The 21,328-nt window shown below is 39.9% G+C and overlaps 1 protein-coding gene across 3 annotated transcripts in view; it reads right to left on the reverse strand.

Moving 5' to 3' along the window:
* The window catches only part of MACROD2 (mono-ADP ribosylhydrolase 2), a 1,936,537-nt gene that overhangs the window by 559,037 nt on the left and 1,356,172 nt on the right, over positions 1-21,328 (reverse strand). For all 3 annotated transcript variants that reach the window (XM_024735453.1, XM_024735452.1, XM_024735451.1), the window contains exon 6: positions 11,386-11,416. In XM_024735453.1, coding sequence (XP_024591221.1) covers positions 11,386-11,416 — 31 coding nt within the window. The remainder of the gene's footprint in view (positions 1-11,385; positions 11,417-21,328) is intronic.

Genomic DNA, 21,328 nt, shown 5'->3' on the forward strand with positions numbered 1-21,328 from the left:
TATATATATATATATATATATATATATATATAATATATATATGATTTTCTCTTGGCTATACTGGCAGGGCAGGGAAAGAAAGTTGGCTTTTTGTTTGTTACCTTTCACTATTATGCCACTTCATACTGTCAGCATTTTCCTCTTAGGATCTTCCTGCCATCTTTAAATTGCTATAGTCCAAGAAAACATTTGTTAGAATTACATCTAAAATAAGAGTGATTAGGTCCTGAGTGATGGCCTGAGAAGATTTCCTATGGGTAAAGCTTATGAAATATTTTATAGGCACCGGGCATATATATGAAGAACATTTTTAAAGGTATCTTTAGTTTCATGGTTAAATGTTGAGTAGAGAAAGTTGCCCAGTAAGTGAATTCTAATGAGAGGAAAGGGCTAGATACCACACTACCCAGATGATGAATGACAGACCATAGACAAGCAGCAAGCACAGACTGATGGACACTCTCATTTGGAGCCTACAATGGACCTCCACCAACTTCCAAACGCTCAGACATAGCATCCCTCTCCAGGGGTCCGATGGGCCAGGCTGTCCTCAGCAATCTCCTATACCACTGCCCAATGCCTCTTCCTCAGCAGGATGAAGCTCTTCCCCATTCTCTACAGCTCGGGTTGGTCAGGTCACTGGCAGGCCCTGGGGAAGCCCTGATCACAGCAGCCAAGCTCCAAGCTGCACAGAGCAGTTTGTTTATGGGTGGCAGTGAGAGGTAAACTGCAGTGTCCTCTCCTTCAGTCTAATGGGGTGAGTTGAAAGATTCGGCTGTCAGACCGGTGTGAGGCCTCGTTTTTCTTCCCTGCCGCATAGGGTGCCCCTTGCTGCAGCCAACACTTGATTGTGAGTAATTTGTCAGGGATGGCTGTACAATGGAAATGGAGAAATGGATTGCCAATTACAGCTGGTCTTCTCCGACTGCTTGGCAGACGAGGGCCTTTCTGCAGGGCTGACAGCCCTAGAGCACAGTGGATTTAGCCTGAGAGGGAAGGAACCCATTCTCAACTGAGTTTTAAAGATGAAGAAGGGGTCAAGGTGACTCATTTTTGTATTTACTTGCTGACGTTTGTCCTGGCCTTCTTGGCAAGCGCCATAGGAGGGAAAGCCAGTCTGAGGTTTGCTTTTTATTCTGTCCATTTAAAATGCTTTGTACTTCTGATTTCAGTCTTAACAGCACAAATGAAAGGTGTGAAAGAGTTCATTCCATACTTCATGCTGAAAAAGCCCAAAGGGAAGTGTATCTCTGACTCCCTCTGAGATGCTTAAAACATGCTGATGGTGGGCAAATGGCAGGCATGCCATCATTTTTTTCCTCTTGTTTCCAAAAGACAATATGCAATTGCACATTGATAACTATCACAAAATAACTTGCTACTTACCCCCTCGTGGAAGAGATGAGCTTTTGCAGTTTTAAAATTGTCCCAAAGGAAGAGGTCAGTAAATGAAGAAGTGTCTTTAGCTGTCAAGCCCTATGTGTCTCATTATCAGATTTGCTTTCAGATGGTGAATGAAATGGACACCATCACATTTTGCACTTGTAGAAAATCATTGCCAAACTGACATCAGTACTTATAATTCTGAGAAATCTCATGGTCCCTCAGAAATACCTGAGCTACAACTTGTGAACGGCTGCGCTATTAATTTATTCTCAAATTACATGACCTGCTCATTTGTGGGGACAGGAGTAGGTAAAATAGGTCTGTTTTAGTGGGAAAATCTCATTGTCATTATCTTGTAAAGGACAGGCGAAAAATGGATGCAATTAGTCAATAACAAGAAGATTAACAAAGAAAATCTTATCCTAAAATTTTCCTAGCAGCTATATTAAAACTGTTTGAGATACAGATGCAAACATATCACATTCTCTCATATCTAGACACAAGAGCGCACACACACATAATAGGTGATATATTTTCTATTATTTATAACATATATGTGTATACATATAAACAGATATATACACACACATAGAGAAAATATATAATATCTATGAGATATAAACAATAAGTAATAATAGAAAAGTATTAGCTTGCAATTATAGATTCTAAAGAAATTTAAAAGCTACGGATTGTTTGTGAAAGAAATGGGCAATAACTAATTAGATGCTCACTTAAAGTTATGGATATCCCCAAAATCATTTTTTAAAGAAAAAATTCATATTTTTCTTTAAACCAGTACACATACATAGGTACAAACATGTAATTATGCTTTAAAATATATACTACTTCTCATTCGGTACCTTAAGCATATAAGGGCTTTAGTATAGATATATGCATATAGATATATGCATTTGTTTATACACATATGTATATGTGTATGCATACATATATGATATATAGTGCATAGCATATGCTACACAGTAAATATGTATGTATAAATAAATATACTGTATATAATATATATGCATATGTTTATGTGTATATATGTATGATATTTATGTATGTACACAAACATATATGTAAATAAATGGTTTAACATACATATGTCTGTTTGTTGAAAATGTGACCAGCTCACCAGAAGAAAATCTGGGAGAACTTCTAAAAATAATCTTGAAGTGGGAAGGCCTTCCTAAGTTGGAAACCATGAAGGAAAAGACTGATAAAGTTGATTACATTTATAGGCTTATATATTCAGTGAATATTTTTTTTTGAAAATGCACAAGAAATTCAACAATGGTTGCCTCTCAAGAGTGATACTGGCAGTTTCAGGTGGGAAGAGATTTTTTAAAAGTTTATGACCTTTATACTGCTTTACTGTGTTTTGCCATATGCATACATTATTTTAATGATAAAAGCACACCTTTAAAAAATGTCCCTCCATCTCTTTTTCTCTTTGGTAACGTTAGTGCCATATCAGTGTTCAGATGCTCTAGCCACATTTTTTCACTAGTCCTCTAAAGTCTGGGGTGGTGATCATGACCCTCTCGTCAGTTATTAGCCAAAGCAAAGTGGGGACCTGTGTGATTCATTTCAGTGTCATGGGTATTCATTCACTATCCATACTAGACATTAAGGGGACAGGGCTGCCAGCTGGTAACTCAGAGTCTAAACACTAGTGAATCGCTAGGTTTGGAAGTGGGGATGAAAAAATGAATAAGTGCTTCTAATGACTGGCTTGATAGAAAAATCCTGAGGTACAGCGATCTGTCACTAGGCGCTTTGCTTTTCCACTCTGAGTCATGCAACAGTCTTAGGGATGGTCCTCTAAGAGTAAAGATGACCACTGGCAGGAACATTACCCTAGGATAACTGCAAGAGGATCAACGCAAACACCAAATCCTGGTTCTTTATAATAAAAGAAAAAGACTTATTTGCATGTACTATAAGAAAAGAAGAAAAAAAAAATCCTAAAATGAAATATAAAGACTCTAACTTATTATGTTGTCTGTGTTCAAAACCTGTTGTTTCCTGTTTGATATTTTTGGAACATATAATTCATATTCTCATGAGAAAATACTATACATTTTAATTCTGTTGTCTGGACACGACTCAAAGTGATTTGATTTATAACAAATATAGAGCACAGAGCATATTTTTAATAGGAAATTGTGTACATTCATTTAACAGGAATTTACTCTTGAACATTCATCAGACACTGTGCTGGGAGCTGGGGACTTAGGCGTGAGCAAAACCAGATACTAACACTGATAAAATAAAACCCCAGTAAACGTAAGCTGCAGTTGTAATGAGTGTTGTGAAAGAGAACCATATAGGTGTTACAGAAACAAACTATAATTGATTCCTCCAAGGATTTCTATGGAAATGGACAAGAATTAGAAATGTAACAAATGATATAATTATTTATCCATTCTCAATATATTGATTTTAGTTTCCACTGATGTGTCTGCAAATTTTGCAAGAAGTATAGTACAAAAAATGTAAACACAATTGACGTAAGATCTAAATGTCTAAATATACTGGCTGACAACGAACAATAGGTCACTGTACTGATGCCTGAAGAATGCCATACTTTGAAATTTTTCAGGATTCAGGATTATAAAGGCATTTTAATAGAGCAGATACTATAAAAATCATCAACTATTCTTGCCAAACAGAGACTATCATTTCTCAAAAATATTTACCGATTCTGTGTAGAATCAAAGTGCTCCAGAATTAAATTACCTATGAGTGACCTGTTTGATTTAATTTGACTTTCTTTCCCCCTTGAGCAATGATATCTAGAAGGCCATCATAATTCAATGCCCTCTTCTTGCTACGTAAAAGAATCATAGTCAGACACGTGGAATACAAGGCACACTAAATTTCCAATCTCCTTTGTAGTTAGGTTGGTCATGAGACCAATTTCCCTCCAATGAAAGGGAGATGAAAGTGATAAGTGCTACCCTGAGTCCAGGGCCCATCAGATAGGATGTGTGCCCATCCTACGTGTTTCTTTCATTAGAAACGAGAAAGGTAACCATATGAGAACAATGCCTTGTGAAAGGCAGAACGATTACTTAACACCACCGCAGATTAATGTTGCCTTGAATGATAGAGTGGAACAAATCCTCCCCAGGCAGAATGCTCACTTTGGAACTATTTGCATAGAAAGAAATCAACATCTATATACACTAAGCCACTCTGTTTTGGAGCCTCTTTGTTACAGCAGCTTAGCTTTACCCTAACTAATATAGTCTCTTCCGAATGCATTTCAAGACGTTTTCTTAAAAATAGCATCATTGACTACAAAGGATTTGACATGAAAATCATTGTCCTAAAGAGCTAAACATACTTGACTTCTCTAAGAGCTTTCAGAATTATTTTTGAATTCCTTTCTAAAGAGAGCTGAGCTATGTTTATTTAAAGTCACCCTTTAGATACAAGTGTGTATAAGGAGCAAATAAAAAGGAGTGTCATTCAAGACTGGATGAGAAAAATGAGCAAGTGCATGGAAATTATTCCACTGATCAAACGGAAAGTGTGGTCCATTCTTAGGAAGTTCTTTAGGGAGAGCTCCCAGTTTTCAACATGGCTGAAAGATATTCCCAGGGTTCCTGTTAAATGGATAGGCTTTGTAATTTACTGAAGTGGTTTTCCTATTTCCTTAAAAGACTTACTGCTTTGATACTTCTTCTATAAGAAAAGCCATTTTTAAAATGTAATATAATAATATATGGCAGCTTCTGAGGATGGGGTGACTTGGAATTCATTTCTGCATTCTAGTCCCAAGACAAATTTTTACCTTGACACAGTTGCAAAGAGGTAGACATGCAGACCTCAGAAACAGTAATAAAGTTGTAATCTTTATTACTTTTTGAAACACTTAATCTTTTAATAAAGTCCTAAAATTGTTCAATTTGAACAGAACACCAGGGAGAATGACACTGGTTTCTGCAGTACCAGAAGGCTAGGTTTCCAGGATTTTCATTTCTTTCGGCAGATCCCCTGGGGGAATCCTGCCCATGGGTCTCACTGTCATTTTTTTTTTTTTTTTTTTTTTTGGCGTTCCGCGGGCCTCTCACTGTTGTGGCCTCTCCCGTTGCGGAGCACAGGCTCCGGACGCGTAGGCTCAGCGGCCATGGCTCACGGGCCCAGCCGCTCCGCGGCATGTGGGATCCTCCCGGACCGGGGTACGAACCCGTGTCCCCTGCATTGGCAGGCGGACTCACAACCACTGCGCCACCAGGGAAGCCCTCACTGTCATTTTTATGTAAGTTGAACTAGCATATTTTGTTGCTAGGTGCTTGAAACTCTCTTCCAGCGCAAAGGTAGTACTTTTGGTTTCTTAGCTTGATGCATTTTTATTATTAAAGACTCATGTAGTTTAGAGAGAGTAAAAGGGGAGTTTGTACCACATTTTGTGGGATGGATGTATAAATGTGTACATGTGTGACTGAATTTGCTAGAACTGTCTATTCAAATGATAAGCTCTCAGAGGATTAGAAACAACAGCTCTAATTTCATTGTCTGTTAAACTCTTTCTCCAGTGCTTCATAAGGATCAGTTCATAAAATATTATTCAAATGTGATAGAATTAAGATGGGTTTGTCCCCCGCACTGTATTTTCCCAAAGGGAAGTAAGGTATGCTGATTCTAATGTTACTTCCCTTTGAGGGCCAGCAATTAACTCAAGGATTGCCAAGAACAATAACACTTCCTACAGCGGGAATAATGTTCCCAGGACAAAAAACACAGGATGTCATAGAAGGGAATTTATGAGAGAAAAAAAGAGTCATCATTAGACCACCTGAAAGGAAGTTTTCAAAGCAAATGGAAATATCAAAGGGAAGAGAAGAAAGCCAGAGGGAGGAGGGGAGCTTTCAGGGGGATGAAAGGGAGGGGCACACATTTTTGTCAATTTTGCTCTGGTTTCCAAATGCATTACATAAGATAACTCTTCCAGCAAGCCCAGAATTGCACAGCCATGGTTGTCACACCCTCTGAAACCTGTCAGCATTTAAACCTGACAGAGGGCATGCCCTTAGCATTGCCATTGCAGAACGCTTTGGTTTTTTTCCAAGTCATGTCTGTGAATTTAGACATATGTAGTGATAAAAATATTTGCCAAGTATATATAAGGTTAACAAAACATCACGTAGATCTTTTTTTTTTTTTACCAGTTAGAAGCAGAAGAGCGAACTTGAATGCAAATGAGGGAGGATTCAATTAGAAAGTTGCGTTCTGGCAGCATTTCACGGAAAGCAGAGGGAGACCGGGTGCTTTGATAGAAACAGGCCTTCCGCGTTGATAACAGAAATCTAATGAATAAATATGGGAGCTGCTTTGACTAAGTTGTGCCGCACTTAAATTTTTCCCACAGATTTCCAGCCAATAACTCAATGTCTGAAATTCCTTCCTCTCTAAAAACACCATCTTGTACCTGGAAAGGAAGATTGAAGTTTTTTATTTTTTCCTCCAGAAAGAATATTTTCCCAATTACTCAAGGGATACACTTTTCCACCTGGACTTCATTTCTGTTAACTCTATTGACTCTCATAAAATAGACGAAAATTATTTTTGCTGTTCACTTCTCAGTAAAAATTCCATCGCTATGGATCATGTCTAGCCTCTTGTGTTAAACTTATTAGCACCAGAATATCCAAGTTGGGCTCAAAGGGCAGAAGGCACACGCAAGATCTGAAATGTTCATCAGGGAAGTTCAAATCTATCCCTCTGAGTCCGGTTTCGTGGCCAAATCAGACCTCTAACTGGGATCTGGGAGTTTAAAGACCCTGTAAGCCTCATCTGGATCTATTTTTCCAAAAGTAACACAGGCCTTGCTTTGGTATTTTATCAAATGTGGCTTTTCAACCTGAGTGTAAGCAGGCAGTCTGGTGCCCCGTGGAACCATCCTGGAAACATTACATTGGGGCAGCAACAGCGGTGGCTGAAAATCAGACTGGAAAATTCTGGCTCCTCGTCCAGGGAAACTTGAGAGCAGGCGGGGCCTGCTCCCATTGTATTTCTCCCTTAAATCGGGCTGAGTCACATGGCAGATAGTTTTCAGTCTGTGTTCTGCAAAAAGGTACAGATGGTTTTGTCTCCAAAAGGCTAGGATGAAGGAGAGGCTGGGAGAGTAACTGGTTTCCGCCATGGTCTCCAGTGTCCCAGAAATACTGGTGTGCCCGGATCCTTGCAGACATGCTTGGAGTGTGGTGATGATTCCACAAAATGCAAATGCTTGCTGTTGACATTGCCCTGGTATGAGATCATCTTGGCAATTAAATAACTCAAACCCCTTCCAAAGATGGCTCTACCATAGTGAAAATTTTTGTTCTGATAGAAGAATTAGAGTTACATTGAGTTTTGGGGACATAAATCTAAAAGTGAAGGTCAATCCAAAGCAAAGAGGTATCTGAGAAACTACAGCAGATGGGGAGGGGGCTGGGACTAGGACATGTCAGGAAAAGTCGGGATAGGGCCTCAGAGCAACAGGTACCTCCCTGAGAGACCATCATCCCATGGGCTATGATAAATAACAAAGCGTTTTGTTTTGTTTTGTTTAAGTGAAGTAGAGTGCTGTAGTTATCTTGGTTTTCTTTTTCAAGAAAACTTTATTGGAGTATAGTTGATTTACAATGTTGTGTCAGTTTCAGATGTACAGTAAAGTGAATCAGTTATACATATACCCAAAGAAGACATACAGATACCTTGGTATTCTAAATGAACAAATTCTTGAGTTTTCATTTCCCCTTGTGAAGGTGGACACTGCCATGCTTACAGATATCATTCCTAGTTTGAGAGCGTGTTTTAGAAGCACATTTGTTTTTCCTAAAATAGAGATGTTTGCCCACTAAGAAAATACCAACCAGGTAGCTTTCTCTGCCTGTTATCTTGCCAATCAACAATTCTACTTCTTGTATCATCAGTTAGGCAACAATTGGGGTTATAATCATTATTGTTGTCATCAAACAGCAATTATTTCCTGAGCTTCTCCGGGAGACACAATGCTAGATGGTGGGTGCACGTAGAATATGCACAAGTGAATCCCTGCTCATGAAAAAAGCTCCAGATTGGCTATGAACACAGGATATATTAAAAAAAAAAATCTATGGAACATTATGAAGAGGCAGTTGTTAATTGTCCAGATTACAAATGCTGAAAGAGTTCAAAAGATGTAATGACCGTCAAGATTTGGCATATTCAAGGAAGAACCCTCAGAGATCAAGCTTCAACCTATATAAGTGTGTGTGGTGTGTTTTTGTTTGGGGATTGGGGTAGAGAATAGTGGTGGTGATGGCGTGTGTGAGTTTGGTGCTTGTGGGTGTGTTATAAGGAAGGCGCACAGAATTGGACCTGGGAAGGCACATGCAGGTTCTGAGACTCATCAGCTCATCCGTGTGTAAGAGAAAATGTGTCCACGATGGGTGGATGTCAAGAAATTTCTCAAACTATATTCTGGAGAAAACACTAGTCCTGAGAAAGTGTGAGAGAAGAATAATTTCTATGGACAATTAACCCTAGGAAATACTACAAAGTAAATTCCGCCTTTTCAAGATGCAAAGGCAAAGGTACATATAAAATTCTTGGCACAGCAACTCACATCCTCAAGAAGAGATTCTTTTTCCCCTCTTCACAAGTAACAGAATATGATCAAAGGTCCCTGAGCAGATGCAAAACATGCACCAAGCGTTAGTTTAGAAAAATTCATGTAGTGAGGTTTAGAATATGGAATAAGAAGGCAAGGCCTGGAACCAGGAGACTGCTCTGAATACTGGCTCATAATCCAGCACGCATGACTTACAAAGTGTTGGGAGTATTATTTGCCTGCTTTTAATTTTTTTTTCTTTTTAGCTGTGGACCACTTTCTTCAAATAAAGTATTCTTTCAAACGCCAATAAGTAAAGATAAAAGTAAAATTGATCTAGATAATAGAGGAGGCAGAACTAAGTTCTGAATAAGAGCAAGAAAACAAGTGATCCATAAAATATGAGTACTTAGGAGAGAATCAAGGGCTAATCAGAAAGCTATAGTTTCACAAGGGACATATGGCATAATTTTCAAGTTGCAAAATGCTAAATAGTTCATAAAGAGACCTGGAGTAATGTAAACATTATTAAAGATCTCATGGAGCTAAAAGTAATTCTAGGTCTCAAGCACAGGTGAGTCTAACCAAAGACAGCATGGCACCTGACTTTGCAGGTATCAGCCTCACTTTGAAATTTACTCAGAAACTAGAGGGGAAGAGAGATGAGTAGCCAGGACTTGAAAACTAAATTCTTTGACCTAGCTTTGTGAACACTGACTGAGCTCATGTGGTGGAAACCCTCCAAGGCTGTGACATGACTCCCTAACGGTGCCTTTCTCAACAGTCTTCAATATTCCCCTCCCACCCAACACAATGCTGTACTGACCTGGTTATTATATACACTGAGCCATGTTACTGTAAGGAGGAATCCCTGTCCTTCAGGGATTGAAATTAACCAAGGGCCACTTTAGTTTTGATTTAGTTTCTACTATGCTCTCTCAGCCTTTCATTTTAGTGTCCCTCCTCAACTTCCTTTACTTCTCTATTTCCTTTTCCTGCCATTTCCCCCCTTCTTAATGCATCGTGTTAAATTCAGCTTCTGAAAGTCTTTGTACATTACCACAGGATTCTCAGAGACACAATGGACATCGACAATATGACATAGGATTGCTTTTGGCAGTTGGGTTTTTGCTCGTTTTTTTATCAAGGAAAATCAAGATTGTCATGAGAGAACATTTTCAAAAATCAGAACCATTTCTGTGGTGGAGTCTGATTTGCTTTTAGACAAGGTGAAATGAAGAGTTGGGTGCTTGACCAAGTAAAACTTTGCATGTAATACTTCCTTTCAGCAAATATATAAGTAAGAGTTATAACTGGGTATCTGTGAGGCAGAAAGAGTGGCCATGATGGGGATAATGGTGCAGATGGTCCAGCTTAGCCCACCAGCCCAGTGTCCAATGTGTTTCCACAAAGATAGGCTATAGTGGAATCCAGAGAGAAAAAAGCATGCCTTAAATTTTTAAATAATGTCGCCAAATCTTTCCCCATTTAATTTGATTCAGGCCTCCATTTTCCACTTTATTCTCACCAAAACCTTCAAAAAAAAAAATACCACATTAAGAGGAAATAAGTCTCCTACCTTTGATATCACTTTAGCTATCCTTCCCCTATAGTGATGAAGTTAAATAATTTTTAACATTTGTACATATTTCATTTTTCATTTAAGAGTCTCCATGTGAGAAGTCTGAGCTCAGAAATGTTGTAATCTACTTTGCTTGATCAGAAAACCCTAAAACGAAAAACTCTGCTTTACCTGAATGTGCAAAACAGATTTATTAACGGCCTGAGATAAAAAGCATAGGGATATGTCATTGTAGGTAGAAGAATATTTAGAGAGCTTTAGTCTAGTGAAAACAAGTAATGATAAAAACATTTTGCTTCCATCTGTAAGTGAAGCAGCCACTACTTAAAACAATCTATCAATACCAGAAAAAAAAATTGCATCTTATTAAAAGTATTTGTTTTTATTGTCACATATTTGGTTTTTTTAATTTAAATATACAGACGTGTGTGAATTCTAACACTTCTATTATCTTGTAATTCACAACAAAATAATGGTCATGTTAGGTTTTATATGCATTACGATTCATCTAACAGAAAAACCTCACTTTATTAAAGAAAATACTATTAGAGGTCAGATCCTACTAGAGCAAAATTTTCACCTGACAAAAGACGTTAAGCCACAGTGCATCTAATCATTGCACATGGTATGCAGTACAACTAAATTCAACAACACAAAAAAATATCCAAATAGCCTCTCAAGATTCCTCAATGGGATTTGACCTGCATTTTGAGTCTCTTTAAATCACAGCAAACTATATCCATCAGAGAACCTCTTATTTTTCCTGTTAACCTTGATTTTAACAACAAAATAAAGAAATATAAACATTACCAAAAGATAGATCACTTACCATAAATGCCTGTTGAGATGCAGGGAAATGCCTGTGAATAAACCACAAAAATAACGATAAATTTTAAAGGCACGATTCTGCTCGAACCTGACATCACCTATTTCAACATCTGTTTTGCTTGATAATGGGATGCCCTCTACCCACATACTCTGAGCTCTGAACCCCACTCAGCTGGAATAGGAGATATCATGGAAATGCCATATTTGATTAACTGAAAAATTTTCTTTACCAGCAATTACGCCAGCTCACAAAAACCAACGGTTAAATTTACAGGAATCTTGGGAACGAATTGTGAAACAATTATTAAGAAATCAGATCACATAAACCTTCAATGAGCTAAGTTATATCTAAAACAAATCGTCATCATCGCTTCCTTGTGCCACATTTTACTATTACCTCTGCTTTTAAGATGACTATGTCTGTCATACGTGTCTGGTGGAAACACTACATACCAGTATGCTACTGGGCATCCTGTCCCAGCTCTGTGTTAAGTGACATCGTGTTGGTGATGTAAAATCTGAAAATATCAATCAACGTTCATGGTGTACTATACATGTGGGTCAACTGAAACTAGAAGTTGGCTATGGATACAAAATTTTGATAAAATTTAACAAAAGGATTCTGTAAGAATCAACTGGCTAAACAGAATTTCTAATAGAGGGTATTGTGTAGTCTATTCTTATATTTAAGTTGTGTGCTATACATTCTTTGTATCAGTAAAATTTAAAAATAAACTTACAGACATGCACACACATTTTTTTGAGTCACTTTTTAAACTGGCAAACCACTGCTTATGCCATATGCTATGGATTGAATGTTTGTGTCCACCCAAATGTATATGCTGAAACTCTAATGTGATGGTATTTGGAGGTGAGATGCTTGGGAGTTAATCAGATCATGAGGGCTGAGCCCCCATGATGGGATTAGAATTCTTAGAAGAGGAAGATAGCTAGCAAGCTCTGCTGTCCACCAAGTGAAGTACAATGAGAAGACAGCCACCTGCAAACCAGGAAGTGTGCCCTCACCAAACACCAGATCTGCTGGCACCTTGATCTTTGACCTCTCAACCATGAGAAATGAATGTTTGTTGTTTAAGCCACCCAGCAATTCGTTATAGCAGCCCAAATTGACTAAGACGCTGTATTTTACTCAGCAATATTTAAAGAATTTGATGAAAAGAGTGAATGAACAAATGTAAATAGAGTTAAGTCAAAATTGAGCTTTCTAACAATAGAAAGGGATCTGAGTATGACAATGTCCTCTGCCAATGTACCTTTGTATAAATTTGATCAAGTTGTTTTCATCTTTGGATTTTCCCATGAAAATGCAGATAACATTTACCATATAGAAGTATGCTGTGGGAATTAATGACAGAATTTTTTTTAAAAGGACTGATATTGCACTAGAAATTCAAAATACTGCAGCTGCCATTGACCATAATAACTAACATTATGATTGGGCTCAACTATAATGAAATGTTTAAGCCTTTTTTATTTATATCTTTGGGTTAAATGTGTACTACATTTTATTTTCCTTAACATTTTTATAGAATATATGTTTATTCCCTTTACTTGGACGTTCTACTTAAAAAGTCAAAATTTACGTGATTTTGTTTTAGACAGAGTAATAATTGACTCTGTTAAGCTTACCTATATGTCTGTGAAATGAGAGATTTTTTTTTTCTGTTCCTTCACTAGTAAATGCTACTGTTTCTCATGAGAAAATAGGACAGTTTCTGGAATGGAGTAGGGGTTATTTTTTAAGTGAATTAATGAGTTAATTCTTTGATTCCTTACATTCTTGAGGTGCCAGTAAGTTCTGAAGAATGTTCTTGAATAACTCAATCTATCCAGTGACATAGAAACATGAAGAGACAGTATGGAACAAATTCTTCTGGAAATATTGTAGTCTTTTTACAGGCATTCACCAAGATTATCTACAGGCTGCACTCTGCCTGTGGAAAGCTACTGCATGCTTACTAACAGTAAGGGTCAGAAGTTCAGGAATGGCCTGCTTAGAAATACAAATTAGAGAGGATTCAGAGTCATCCTTGTAATTTGTCCCTTGCTCACTCATGTTCCATTGTGCCTTTTTTTTTTTTAACATCTTTATCGGAGTATAATTGCTTTACAATGGTGTGTTAGTTTCTGCTTTATAACAAAGTGAATCAGCTATACATATACATATGTTCCCATATCTCTTCCCTCTTGCGTCTCCCTCCCTCCCACCCTCCCTATCCCACCCCTCTAGGTGGTCACAAACCACCTATCTGATCTCCCTGTGCTATGCGTCATTGTGTCTTTTAAATGAGGTAGAAAGACGTGAGTTTATAGCTGGTGCCCCAGGAATTCCATGGAAGCAAACTGAACATGTAAACATCATCGATCTTGTGCTCCAGGTAGACAAAGAGAAAAGTTTGAGAACACCTGCATCAAGCCATCAAGCGGAAACCAGAAGATACTAGGATGTTTTCCATGAGCCAGTCTGCTTGAAATCCCACCTGGGGGTCCTTCCCGTTCATGATGTTGAGGAGTTTACTTAACTGCTCTGAGCATCCTCAACAGTAGATGAAAACTCTAAGGCTCTCCTAAGGGGTTTGCAGGAAGATGAGAAGGAATAAGGAACACAGAGCACTGTGGCTGACAAGTAACAATATCTCAATTAATGTTGATTCTTGTGGTGGCCACTGTGATGCCCACCAGGCTCTGCTTTGGGGTGGGGGGCGGGATCTGTTGCCCTAGAGCAAGGCTTCCTGACCTTGGCACTGTTGATATTTGGGACCAGATGATTATTGCTGGGGGCCGCCTCGTGCATGGTCAGATGTTTAGCAGCATCCCTGCGCTCTACCCACTTGCTAGGAGCAGGGCCCCCAGTCCTGACAATCAAAAACATTTCCAGACATTGTCAAATGTCCCCTAGGGGGCGAAATCACCCCTGGCTGAGGACTACTGCCCTAGAATCTAGTGCCTAGACCCCAGCAGTGCTGTCAGCAGACAGCCTTCAACTGTTAATCTTTTCAGGGACTGTGTCAGATGCAAAGACCCACCTCACTGGGGTCATGCCCCTTCCCATAATCAATGCAGAGTATAAAGGGCTTGGTCATCTTGGCTCAAATCAATGCAGCACTGAAGGGTCCCGCAGCCCCAGAGCTCCCAACGGGGTGAGCAGGCCCATCACTGAGCCACACGGCAGCTCTTCTTTCCCTCTGCCCCTCCCACTTCTATCCCCTGTCTTCTCCAGGTGTTGATCCCCAGAGCACAGCTCAGTAAACATCCTGTAACCTAAACTCCATCTCAGAGTCTGCCTCCTGGGGAACTGATCTGAGTTCACTCCCCTTTGCTTCCTTCTCAGGCACAGAATTATGAGTCGTTTTCCCAACAGATCTAGCAGAAGAGAGAGCACACTGAACAGCTAATGGCAACTTTCATTTGCCTCAGCTCCCAGCTCTAACTTGGAATCAATCATGCAACTTAATAGTTGAGTCTGAATGTACCAATTGCCTTGCCTGTCTTAACAAGGACAAATAGCTTCATCTGAAAATGACACTGTCGCCTTGAATGTGAAGGCAAACAGTTGTGTAATGGAGGATGCCCTTGGTAATATTATTGCATTAATTCAAACAAAAAGGCAATGATAAAGCAGAGATGGGATGGCAATATCATGGAAAAAACTCATTGTATGTAAAACAACTTTGCTTATAATTCAACCAAACTAAATCTCAGTATTAATCACTTTTTATTACTTGAGAGAGAGAGAGTGGGAAAGAAAGAGAGAGCAAGTGAGTTCAACTAAGGGATTTTACAGCACAGAGTCTGTGTTCTTTGCCATAATAAATTTCTGATGGGGCCACCAGAATTGAGTAGCACGGGATTTCTTTATTTCAAAGTTATATTTAACATAACCACCTCCCACAAAAATCCTCGCCTGTGGAAGGAAGAATGATAAGATTGTACCAAAACCCAGGCCAATTAGCCTGGTTTGTTTTAAGTGCATATAACTCTGCAGTCACCTGTAGCACTTGGGGAATGACATCATCAGTTGAATTTGTAAGGCTCCAAACTCCCCTTCCAGCAAGCTCCAGGAGCAAGATGTCTAAATGCTGATCAGGGCCAACCCTACAGCCATCAGAAACTTTATAGCACTTGACTTTTAGCCAGTTTTGTTTGTTTGTTTTCCAAATCATCATGCACTTCTCTCTTGGGGGAAAGAAAAATAATCATTTGACTTGGAGAGTGAGACAGGAATTTTCTTTTGTGAAATTACAGATTGGGCCGCCACCTAGAAAATACTTCCTTAGCCCAGCATGTTGGTTTCAAGCACATTTGTAGGAACACTGAAATCCTTAAGGCTGTAGACTATGCTTCCCATCCTGGGAAGCATCCCGAATTCCTCATGGTGTTCTGACATGGGAGGTGGTAGCCTAGCAACAACAATAGCTGTCATTCTTGAATTACGGTAGTCCCCTCCCTTATCTGTGTTTTTGCTTTCCTCAGTTTCAGCTACCCATGGTCAACTGCAGTCTAAAAATATTAAATGGAAAATTCCAGAAATAAACAATTCACAAATTTTAAATCGTGCTCCATTCTGAGTAGCATGATGAAATCTAGCACCATCTCACTCCATCCTGCCTGGGACGTGAATCATCCATGTATCCCACCCGTCAGTCACCTCAGTTTATCAGCTAGGCTGTCATAGTAGAGCCGTATTGCAGTGCTTGTATTGAAGTAACGCTTATTTTACCCCCAAACCACAAAAGTAGTGATGCTGGCAATTCAGATAGGCCAAGGAGAAGCAGTGCTTCCCTTAGTGAAAAGGTGAAAGCTCTCGAGTCAATAAGGAAAGAAAAAAACAATTGTGTGCTGAGGTTGCTAAGATTAGGGTAAGAACGAATCTTCTATCACAAAACTGTGAAGAAGGAAAAGTAAATCCGTGTTAGTTTTGCTGTCACACATCAAACCGCAAAAGTTAGAGCCGTGGTGTGTGGTAAGTTTTTAGTGAACGTAGAAAAGGCATTACGTTTGTGCAAGATATTTTGAGAGAGAGAGAGAGAGAGACTATATTCACATAACTTTTATTACAGTATACTGTTATAATTGTTCTATTTTATTATTCTGTATTGTTGTTAATCTCTTACTGTACCTAATTTATAAATTACACTTTATCATAGGTATGTACGTACAGGAAGAAACATAGTATATATAGGGTTCGGTACTATCCACATTTCAGGAATCCACGGGGGTCTTGGAATGTGTCCCCCATAAATAAGGGCGACCACTCTGTTCCAATGTGCCGAGCATGGGCTAAAAGCTCTCTGCAGAGAGTCTGATTCATTCTCATGAACAATCCCGTGATAAAGAACCTATTCCCGCCTCTTCATAAACATGGAGGAGAGAAAGCTAAGAAAGTGAACTTCTTCAAGGTCACAGAACGGAATGCTAAGATACTGCTTTATTTTGGGTAAGGAATTATTGATTTTTTACCTTTAATACTTGTGAATTATACAAAAAACTTATAAATAATTCTCAAAAGGCTTAAAGAAGGCAGGCGTAGGCAGACAGCAGTGAGAACTTTCTCCTACAGCCTCACCCTCTCTTTCTTGGATTTAACTAGAAAACCTTCCTCTTGGGCCATCATGACCAATAGCACCGGGAGCATCACACCACTCCATGCGTTTACATTTTAAAGCCTGAGATTTGTGTCTTTTTCCTGATCTCAAAGCTTTAGTCCCTTCACATCACATTTTAATAAAATGTGAAGTCAGGAGAGCGTGGCCTCCAATTTCCCCGTGATTTGGCTCCTGGCTTCTTCTCCACCCTCCTTTCCTTCCACTTGTCCCCTTGCTCACAGAGTTCCAGCCATGCTGGTCTCCTTTGGTTCTGCAAACACAGAAAGCACAGTCCTGCTTCGGGGCCTTTGGCCTAGCTGATCCCTTTGTCGGGCACACTTCCTTTGAGATCCCTGATCACATGTCACCTCCTCAGTGAGGTTCTTTCTGGCCTCGAGTTAAATTCCTCTCTCTTCCCTTAGGCTGCTGGATCTCGTTGACTCCTACATATACCACCTGACACACAGGTGCTTGGTTGTTCATTGCTTCCTCCACCTCAACCCCCCACTGGCAGGCAAAACCCAGGAAGACCTTTGTTTTACTTATTGTTGTATCAGCTGCATCTAGAATGGGGCCTGACACAATAAATATCTGTTGAATGGATGAATGAATTAATAATTGAGTTATATGGCCATACAAACATAGTCGGATTTTTTTTTTTCTACACAAATTGGAACATATGTTGTGTTATATCTTCTGAGGCTAGCTTTTTTCATGCACTAGATCTTGGAGAACTTTCAATGTCAGTGTCAGTCTAATGTCTACATACTATTCTAGGCATGGACACTATGTTTACTTAACATGATAAACATGTGGGTTGTTTGTAAATACTACTATAAAAACCCTGCCATAAGCATTCTTGACTATGCCTTTGTGTACCTAATATATTCTGGTAGGATATATTCCTTGATTAAAAATTAACTTGTTTAACCATTGAGTTAAAGGAAAAGTTTAAATTTTTGAAGATACGGTCCTTCCAGGACCCTCCTCAAATATGCAAATCCACTAATGCTCACGTCATTTGCATAAAATGGTGTAGTATTTGCATATATCCTAATCACACCTTCCCGTACACTTTAAACCATCTCTAGATTACTTATAATACCTAATACAATGTAAATGCAATGTAAATAGTTGTAAATACAATGTAAATTGCTATGTAAATAGTCGTTGGTCCATAACAAAGTCAAGTTTTGCTTTTTTGGAACTTTCTGGAATTTTTTTTTTTAATATTTTTGATCTGCTGTTGGTTGAATCTGTAGATCAGAAACCCATGGGTACAGAGGGCTGACTGTACTGACAAACTGCTCTCTCCAAAATATTTTTTCAATGTAAAAATCTCTCCAACAGTTAGAGAAGAGTCAATAATTCCAATATTTTTCCCCATTACATGGGTGAATAGAGCAAAAGGATGCTGTCTCTTTAACTTGCACAGGAAAATGCAAATACTATCAGTGCACTCCCAACCCCAAAGCTAACTAACCTGAAGGCCAAGGTCATTTAAAGGAGCCTGTGAATGAGATCTTGTGGAAACGGCCAGAGTAGTGTTTGGAGTGCGTGGTGCAGGTTCGCCCAGGCACCATAATTATAAGCAGTAACTTTGTTTTTGTTTTCTTCATTATACCTTGGAAATAGCCGTCATAAAGTCATTTATTGCCAGCTGGTTTTGTGTTTATAACTACAACTCCACGTAGTATAAAACAAACTATTACATGGCCATGAATATTCACAGTCCTCTTCTAAACTTTATATATTTTCCAAGAAGACAGCTGGATTGCTTCCACCATGAATTTATTAGGATGCAGAATGTCAGAACCAGCAAAGGGAACATACTTGCCTTTTGCCTGAGCTTTCTCGAGTGACTGGGAGGAATGTTTTACTGGAAACTATACGTATGTGAAAAGGAGAGCAAGTCCCCATAAACCCAATGAACCCAAAAGAAGGTGCATTCTGTTCCAAAATGTCTACATCTGTAAACTCCCTTTACACAGAAGCAAAGGGAAGAAACAAAAGTTTAAAAAAAGGAAAACAAACAAAAACCCTTCTCATATTAATAGCAAACTAGCTGTGCAATGTGGAAGCTCCTACTGAAACAAAATATTCCTAAAATGATTTTTTTTTCCCATAACCCTAATCACCTCGAATTTTGGAATTATCTGCTCCCACATCTTCTTCATAATTAAGTACATGCACTAGGCTCACTTTGCATCCCTGGCACCCAGGTGGTGGGTGTGAGGGGATGCCCTGAGGTGACCTTTTCCTGGGTAGAGCTGGGGAAGTTGAGATAACAGTCAATCATCTCAGATCCCCTGAGAAGTAAATTACCCACTGAGACTGAAAGGCCCAAAGCTCACAGCCATCACGAGGCCTGCCTGTTTCCGCACAGAGGGGCCTTCCTGGCTGAAAAGGGGGCCAGAATGACAAGGAGGCGCCCTATACACATAGTACTGAGGGACCAGAGCCCCGCTGGAAAGAGCGCAGGGCCGTAGGTGGAGCTCTGGAGGACTTAGGGGCCCTGGAGCTTTCCTCAGCGTGTCTGGGACACCATCAGTGTCCTGTCCTTTACCAACCCTGCCAGAGGCAAGCCCCACACACAGCAGCTGTCACAGCGATGCCCTCGGGCTGCCGGGCGCTTTGCCAAAGCACTCAGAGCTCCCGGGATCTGCAATCAAACACCTCCAGGGCGGCCCTTAACCAATCAATGTCTGATGTGTGGGGTGTAGAGGGTAATGGATACGCCTGCATCTCTGCCCTGGAGGGGACAAAGCTGAGGTACGACTTGCATCTTCTGAGGAGCCTCGCCCTGGGACTTTGCAGTCACCTGGGACACAGCCTGACATCCGCCCTTCCCTTCCAGTCTCAGTCTTCACATCTCACCTGTTTTTTTTCTTGGGATTGTCCTAACAAATCCCCTTCCCCCAGATCCTCATCCCAGAGACTGCTTTTGGGGAACCAGCGCAGGTATCTGCTATTGTTAGTAAGGTTGATGCGGCTGCAGTAGAACTTCTAAAGTGAAATAAACCTGACAGGTGATTTTGGGAGAATCTCAGAGGAAACAGAGCCCATGGTCACTTCTGGTCAGTCTTGGTAAGAGAGAGAAGTAAAAGCAGGTGAATCCTTGTAAAGAAGCAAGAGGGAAGAAACAGCATCCTTAAGATCACGAGTAACTCGAACAACAGAGACCTGGCTCGAAACCAAGGAGCGGCTGTCAGGGACAGACAACCGGAGGGGATTCAGAGAGTGACCATGCAGGGAGGAGGCAGTGGTCCTGGGACTTTCTGTCTTCCATGCCTAGGGCAAGGCCCCATAAAGAATGTGCACCATGTAAACTTCTGTTAAACAAACCCAAGTAGGGGTTATTATCTACTCTTGACTTTGAGTCAATCCTTGGCTTCCTTAATAATAAGTTGCATCTCCATGTTTTTCTTAATTAGAAAGTTGAAGATGTGACTTCCAAAGGAAACATTTAAGAAAATCCATTACCGACAAACAACCACAAAACAAGAAACACAGATGGTCTCATAGAGGAGCAGCCCAAAGCCTTGACACACTTGGGTGGTGAGGTGATATTTTCTAAGAGTCTATTCATGGATTGGGCACAACGGATAGAGTAACTCAACCATTTCTCAGCCAACCTGTGTCTCCACTCTTCTTCCCAGACTCCCTAATGATCTGTTAACAAACTGAACAGCTGTGAGAAGGGAGAGAGGTAATACACAGTCAACAATATTTACCAAAAGACCATGGAAAATGATACCAGGGTGTCCAGTAGCTTCAGCTATCCGGTTCTCCTCCTCTTGTGGCTTAAGCAAATATATAGAAATAAAGATACCGTCTAATAAATTCTAAAGCTCCCCGGTTGTTTTTACATGGGCTTTGCTGTCTTTCATAACAACAGAGAAGCCTGGGGGGAAGCAATATTATTATCATCCCCCATGGAGTGAGAAAGCTACCCAAAGTCACACAGTGACTAAGAGGAAAAGCTCAGACAGAAGCCCTGACCTTTTGCCTCAAAATTCTAAACACTTTCCACTGCAGAACAGAGTAAGTAAGGTCAACGGAGAAGGGGGAGGTGATGAGAGAAGAATCCGCCTTGAACATCCCGGGTCCTTGAGGAAGGACTGGTTAGAGATGAGTTCTTTTTCGACATCGACACAGTATGAAAACCCTTCTAGGCCCTAGCTACCAGATCTCAACAGTATTAAATCTGCCATCACGCTGAAGATTAGTGCCACCGTGTAACTGAAAATTAGGACACTTTGAGAACCACTGTGTTATTCTGTTCTAACCAATGCCTTTTTTCCCACCGTTGCCCCAGACAACTGTAGCCCAGGCTGC

Source organism: Neophocaena asiaeorientalis, unplaced genomic scaffold, assembly GCF_003031525.2.
Source record: "Neophocaena asiaeorientalis asiaeorientalis breed wild unplaced genomic scaffold, Neophocaena_asiaeorientalis_V1.1 scaffold64, whole genome shotgun sequence".
Lineage (NCBI taxonomy): Eukaryota > Metazoa > Chordata > Mammalia > Artiodactyla > Phocoenidae > Neophocaena > Neophocaena asiaeorientalis.